The 7,561-nt window shown below is 36.8% G+C and overlaps 1 protein-coding gene across 2 annotated transcripts in view; it reads left to right on the forward strand.

Annotated features, from left to right (window-relative positions):
* The window catches only part of ophn1 (oligophrenin 1), a 29,617-nt gene extending 22,260 nt beyond the window's left edge, over positions 1–7,357 (forward strand). For both annotated transcript variants that reach the window (XM_069700521.1, XM_069700522.1), the window contains exons 22-24: positions 1,559–1,609; positions 5,892–5,940; positions 6,082–7,357. In XM_069700521.1, the coding sequence (XP_069556622.1) occupies positions 1,559–1,609; positions 5,892–5,940; positions 6,082–6,087 (106 nt within the window). In that variant the 3' untranslated portion in view covers positions 6,088–7,357. The remainder of the gene's footprint in view (positions 1–1,558; positions 1,610–5,891; positions 5,941–6,081) is intronic.
* The last annotated feature ends 204 nt before the right edge of the window (positions 7,358–7,561 follow it).

The following is a 7,561-nucleotide window of genomic DNA, read 5'->3' on the forward strand; positions in this document are numbered from 1 at the left end:
TTTGCTCACTGCAGTGGCCTGCACAGCTACCGTACTTTCCGGACTATAAACCGCTACTTTTTTCCCATGCTTTGAACCTCGCGGCTTAAACAATGACGCGGCTAATTTATGGATTCAACGGCTTTCGAAAGGCTGGACTGCTGCGTGTTGAAGAGGGCAGCATGAGCTCAGCGGGGAATTTGCCTCCGGATGAAAGTAACGAGAGCGACAATGAGAACGATCCAACATCGAATGAAGCAATTCTGAGGCTATTCAACTCCGACACCGAAGGAGATGACTTCAGTGGTTTCAGTGCACAGGAGGAGGAAGATAGTGACCAATAACTTTCTTGGTAGGCTACTGTTTACCACTCATTTTTTTTAAATTTTTGTTACAAGCCGTGTTTTTGTTAAAGCCTGTGTAAAGTTCATTTGTTTCAATGTACCAGTAGGCACCTGCGGCTTATAGACATGTGCGGCTTATTTATGTTCAAAATAATTATTTTTTTTAAAAATTCAGTGGGTGCAGCTTATATTCAGGTGCGCTCAATAGTCCGGAAATTACGGTAATTGAATCGACTTCGGGATGGCGTGGACTGTGACGAGTCTGAAAGCCAGGAGCAGCATACGCGAGAATTGTTTGGTTCATTTTAATGTTAAGACTATCTTTATTATACCAGGCGCAATCAAAAAGTTCCAAGGTTACTTCTGTTGCTCGTAACTGGAGTGCAGTGCTGTGCAGAGAACAGGAAGAAGCTACAACCTTTAGTGAGCAAGTTCTCCCAAGTTACATCACTTGATCAGCATCAGCACCTGAGTTACACATGTTTTTGTGACCACTGGTCTGTGCATATCTGCATCTGCCATTTCTCAATGCACCTTAAGCTTGAGCAGAGGGCGCACATTAAATCCTTTAAGTAGGGAAGGTGGGGAGCTATAATTGTGAGAAACTTGCATGTTTTCATCTTGCTCTGAGCAGATGTGTTCAGTCATGTTGGAGAACACAATTGTTATGGCACCACACTTCAGATCTTGTTTTTGTTTTTTTACCCATTGTTCTCCCTCAGACGTCTCGGAACGTCACAGTTGAACTCTGTGTTGACACGTCTGACCGTTGGGGGCTGAATTCACAAAATCCACCTGGTTGTGCTCCTGACTTGTTAAAAACTGATATTTCCCTCTGGAGTTGGCACTGACAGAACTATGAGGAGAGTCATTATTTAACTACATCAGCTCAACTAAATGCTCCAAATGTAGGCCAATGTTGCTAAACAGCCAACTGCAAGATGATCATTTGCAATTGTTTGTAGTTACAGCTTGTTTTTACTTCCTTTACGATGCCAGAAAAGAGTTATTCCGTGATTCTGTCATTTGACATGTCCGCTTCCAATAAAAACGTGGGTTTCTAATGGGTGCCGAATGGATTAAAGAGCCTGTTATTGTACGTTTTTGACTCATGATGAGTGCTGACTATTGCATCATAAAGAGTTCTGTTTTTTGAAACCTCAAATGCACTGAATCTTTATCCCCAATACTAACTTGTCTTTTTTTTTTTTTTTTTTTTTTTTTTTTGTCCGCAGTGTTGCGTCTAAAACAAAGTTTTTTGAGAATGCCTCCAGACAAGTTGGCAGGTATGTACAAAACTGTTTCTTTGTCTTTGCTGTAGTTTCTTTTTCTTTGCTCAGGACACTAGCCAGATGTTTTTACACGATAGTAGAAGGAAGTTACTAAAACCACAAGAGAAGGCAAAAATATTAAAGATTTATATTATTTGCAAAAGCAGTCATATCTACATTTAAATTAGCGTCATCTAACTAACTCAACTAATGTTTATTGCACACTATTAAGATGTTTACTACGTCAAGCTGTTTGGCACTTCAGGTCATAGATTATATCTTTAATTTGTTCGCCCTCATTTAGAGCCCACAGACTCCCATGTGATAGGAGTGTGTTTGTGTGTTGGAAATACCCCACACACACAAAGTTGTTGGATCTGGTAACATGGTTACCCGGTAACCATTCTGACATTTGGCCTCTGCCATTTTGAGGCCACATTTAGATTTTTATTGACAAGCATGATCATTCAATGCGAGAGCGTGATCTCTTGTCTACATGCTTGGATATAATAATGATGTCCTTCAAAACTCTGACTCAAACAGTCCTTTCTCACGCACAGATTTCATTTAACTCCTCCTTCTTGCACTCAAGTTGCTTCTGCTTGCTTGCAAAACTATCAGATTTTTGGCCAACAAAATTTAGTTAGGGTACATAACACATGGGCACAGCGAGTTGCTGTTTCAATTACCGCCCATCTGGACCTTTTAAAGCACAATAAACAAATAACGACTTGTTTTTCATTTATGCTCGAGTCAAAAATTTTAAAACAGAAAATGGGCCACAAAACAAATTTGATTTGGACATTTGATCTTTTTGATTTGTGTAACTATTTTATTTAGTTACTGCCGATGTACTGTTGCAGGAATGCACGGAGTTTTAGAGGGGTTTTTTTGGGTTGTTTTTTTTTTAACCTATATTGGTTTAACATTTTTGAAATTAAGTCCGCCAAATAAGCTAGTTACAGTTGACTGCTGTAATTATGAGATACTGTCGTAAACTCCCATCTTTGATCCTGATGATTAGTTGTTTTTTTTCATCATTAGAAGATCCTGTGAAATAAATTAATGGAACGGGAATTTAATGGCTTCAGAATTTGCATGAAAATCTTCCTGTTTTAGAGATTTTTTTCTGTATCAAAGTAATTCAGTGACAGTTGTCAGTACATCCAATGGTGCACAAAAAATGGTGAATGGCAAATATGTTATACTTTAAGCAAATATAAATCACCATTTTGCAGCCGACAGTACAACTCATTGTATCCATGTCAACATTATATTTACTGTTTTTTGTAAAAGTATACATCGGCTCACAAGTGTAGCCTTTCAATATATTTTCTAAAATACTGGAAAAAAAACTGGACTTACATTGATATTAAGGCTCAAATTCTTTATATTAAATTGGGTCGCACCATCACTGCTGTTCTTTTAAGTATAGCGATGACTGATAACAACAATCTTCTCTGAAGAGTAAAAATAATTTCTTGTAATTATGAGTTAGTAGTAGGTTGGTAGTTTTAATTGCAACAATGGTGTTGATTAAAAGTCTATTGAGAGGCTGAAGCAGATGAATTGTACCGACCAGAAGGGACACTCAAAGAAGTAAAGTAAATGCTATCACTAGGTGGCCAAGAAAATGTTGAATGTCAGATCCATATTTTCCTTCTACAGCTCAGGGAATTTTGATAGGGTGGTTAACAACCATAGCTAGTGCCATTATGTTTTCAGGTCGTCGGGTTGTACCATTCTGGGGAAAAGCGTTATCTCAGTTGATGTTTGTGCCCAATTTGAAGAAGTTCCATCAAGATGTTCCCAAGACTCGAGGATGAACTGAATTGATTTTCATGTTTAAAGGTCACTGTGACTTGACAAAACACGTTTGTGGATAACTCAAGAATTCTGATGTTAATAATGACAGAATTTTGCAAAAAATTCCAATTGGATAAAGTGGTAAAGTCATGAAATTTTGTACGTGAAAGGTCGAAGGTAAACTTTACTGTGATATTAAGATGTTCTGCAAAAACACTTTTCTGGCCATTATTTACCCCTCGTGTTGTCCTTGGATCAACATGACCCGCAGCTGTGTTCAACCAAGTTCTATTTTATGTTCACATTTTTTTGGGATCATTGGTGACAAGGAGGCTGTGAGGGTTTCTTTAAAGAAACCCTCACAGCCTCCTATACAAATGAAAATATAAAAATACAGAAATAAAATAGAACTTGGTTGAACACAGCTGCGGGTCATTTTGACCCGAGGACAACACGAGGGTTAACGTAATAACTCGGGAACAGAAGGGGAGATTGTGACTATATTTGACTTTTGGTTGGATGCTGAACTGGTGACACTAATCTAGACAATAGACGATGTCTATGAAGCATCAATGTTTTAGAATTTGGAGCATATTTGCATAAACTTGCAAAACCTACAAAGTCTTCACTAGAAATATTACAACCCCGTTTTCAAAAAAGTTGGGACGCTGTGTAAAATGTGATTAAAAATAGAACGTGTTGATTTGCAAATGATGTAAACCCATATTGATTTGAAAATGGATAAAAGACAACATATCAAAGAAGAAAACAGAAATTTTATTGTTTGATGAAAAATATATGCTCATTTTGAATTTGATGCCAGCAACATATTTCAAAATAGTTGGGCATATTGACCACTGTTGCATTACCTCTTCTTTTAACAACACTGTGAATATTTGGGAACTGAGGAGACCAGTTGCTGGAGTTTTGAAAGTGAAATGTTGACCCAATCTTGCCTGATGTAGGATTTCCCTGAAAAAGATGTTGTATGTTGAATGGCAGTATATGCTGCTCCAAAACCTGTATATATTGTTCGGCATTATTGGTGCCTTCCCAAATATAAAATCTACCTATACAATGTGCACTAATGCATCCCTGTGCCGTCATGGGTGCTGGCTTTTGAACTGTGCCCTGGTCATCCAACATTGGTTTTTGGCCTTGTCGACCTTTCCCCACCTTCACTGTTGAGAGACTGGGATGCTATTTATTTTTTATTTTTTTTATCCCCAATCATGTTACTGACCTATTGCCAGTTGCCCTAATTAGTTTGAGATGTTAGGTGTTATTTTTTTTTTTTTTTTTTTTGCATTCTACAACTTTTCCAGTCTTTCTTTTGGCCAACTTATTTGAAACGTGTTGATGCCTTCAAATGTTTAATAAAACACTAGAATATCTCTGTTTCAACATTTGATATGTTGGCTTTGGTCTATTTTCAAATCAATATGGGTTTACATGATTTGCAAATCATCACGTTCTTTTTTCATTTTTTATTTACATTTTACACAGCATCCCAACTTTTTTAGAAACTGCGTAGAAGTCTAGTCAATCATGGATGTAAATTGCAAATTGATTGGTTGGCAGAGGCATAAACTGTAAAGCTGTATTTCTAGTTTTTTATTTAAATACTTTTTTTTTTCCTTTCTTAATTGGTTGTAATTGAGATAGACAGGATTGTGGGGAAGAGTAGCAGAATGGCATATATATATATGACCTTTATTTAACCAGGTAAAATCAATTGAGAACCAATTCTCATTTACAATGATGACCTGTCAGCACAGTCCACACAGAGACACAAACAGCACAGATACAAAACAGTATAACAAACACATGAGGAAAAGGCTAAAGACAACATGGGTAAATGGGTAAATAAAGTGGGCATACAGTAATGAACTAGGCAGGAATTGAATTGGGAACTTGCTGCTTGGAACATCTGTGCTCATGCTGCATGTGCAGGAGTTTCGCGAGCAAACAGAAGGAACCAGGAGGACGGGTTAGGTTGGAGCGACTGAAATTTGTGCAAGCAGCAGTATGTCTGAGCAGAATAAAGATAACGGGATGAGTAAAGGTGGAAACGGACACATCTGTTCTTTTATAATTTGCATGGATGAGTCAAGCTAAGGTCCTCGCTGTCTGCCCTGCACAGACTGCGATGGAGGCTGTAAATGAAGAATGTTTGAGTGGGTAGAATTTGTGGGAGTTTTATCAAAGAGGGCTCATCTCTTTATTGTTCTTCATTGTAATCTCGACTATCAATGTTGCCTACAGTTTACATTTACGTATCCAAACGAGAGGTTGTGACCTGCACTGACGAATAAAGCCCTGGTGACGTGTCTATTTCCAGTTTGTCTTTTTGACAATAGAAGCACAGGTTGTGACTTCAGTAATTGTTATTCCACAGTGGAAAAAGTGTGACCTTCTGAACAGGCTCGTATAACTGTAGTAAACCATAAATGGCTTTGTAATTTATTTGTTTTTCTCTCTTCTAATTTAGTCCACCGACCTCTCCATCGCCATCAGTCGGGACAAATGTAAAAAAAGAGGTGAGATTTACTATAATTTACCATTTTCTTTAGTATATTTTATGTTATTCAGTCTTTAACAGATGTACTGGTGTGATAAACTGAAAAATGTTTTGGTTTCTTTTCATACTTGAGAGAGACCGTTATGTTTCGTTTTTGCAGAATTAAGTCGAAGGAGACTTGGATGACATTAGGTGACCTCTACACATGCTGTTGGGCGCACATCAAGCTGGAGGGAGTCACCACTAATAAACTTAATCAACTCAGTCAGTCTTGATTGTATAAAGATAAAGACTGAAGAAATGGCTCTCAATGGGACTGAATAGACTCATTTGGTTTGATTTGTAAAGGTAAGAATCATTGTTGTAAATCAACATTGTGGCAAACTGTCTTTTACATGAGCTCTCAAAGTGACCGGCTCTGTGTTTGATCATTAGTCCAAAGTCAGGCTAAAGTAAAAGTCCTTTATTTTTTTTTATTTCCTCGTTCCACACCAACATATTATGAAATTTCGTAATTTTACTGTGTTAAATAGTTTAACTTACTCTTGGCCAATTTTATTTGTGGGTATTAACTGCTATACTGGTTGTGACTTGTACATTGCTAACATTTGTTCTCAGCAGTGTAAAATAGATATCCCAAAGAAGACAAATTGATTTAAAACTGACTTCATCGGTTTAATCCAGATATTAACTTCTATATTTTCTGAACTGGATAAATATTTTTGCCATTGAGAAAACAAAAACTATTGTGCTTTTTGTGGGTGCATCTGGTTACAAACCAACAGCTGAAAATTACTATATTTCAGTATTAAAACAAACATGGGAAAAAAAATTACAAAGAAGAATAGAATTTTTGTCAACAAATTGGATGAAAATGTAAGAGTTGTAATCAAGATAATTATCTCTGAAAGCTATTTTAGTTGGATATTAAGATAACATTTTAGACTTAAAGGAGCTTGTCACTTAAACATATGTCACTTTTTAAAAGGCATTACATAAAAGTATTTTCCTCAAGTGTCCGCCTGTCTCCCGGTTTTTGTAGTTTGAATTCACACTGAATATAAATAGTAAATTCCCATGTGTGCATTCCCTCACTCCTTACATCAGAGGTCTCCAACCAGTAGAGCGCGACGTACCCGACCAAAGGAGTTCTGAGGGAAAAATGCATAATCGAGGCAGGTCAGGGTGTACAGGAGAGTCCTCAAAGTTTACCTAAACTCAGTGGGATTAAAAAGCAGGTCAAATATGAAACAAAACTGATTGTTACAACATGTGAAAATAACACTCCAGGGTTTTGTTTTTATGTCTTTGTTCTTAAAATAGCTATTATGTTAATTTTACATATGTCAATTGTTTTCTTTTGATAACACAACTTGAAAATTCCGGTTTTTGTCTGGTTATCAAAAAGTTAAATAAATCTGAAGAATTATTAACTCGTAAGTGTTTTTTTGTTGTTTTTTTCTTAAGTACTGGTTCTTCATTCATTTCTGTGTTACTGAGTACGGTTTCTGTGCTATCTCTCATGACATCTGTGTCACATTTATTAGCTCATATTTTTCTTATTGTAATTGCTCTCTGTAAAACAGTTAAGTTATTCAGAAGCCTATTCACAACTTAATGTGGTGTTAACAGGTCGGTTA

This window comes from Brachyistius frenatus, unplaced genomic scaffold, assembly GCF_029030835.1.
Source record: "Brachyistius frenatus isolate BFR_SWC_R1_liver_20210118 unplaced genomic scaffold, ASM2903083v1 Contig_34, whole genome shotgun sequence".
NCBI classification, from domain to species: Eukaryota; Metazoa; Chordata; class Actinopteri; family Embiotocidae; genus Brachyistius; species Brachyistius frenatus.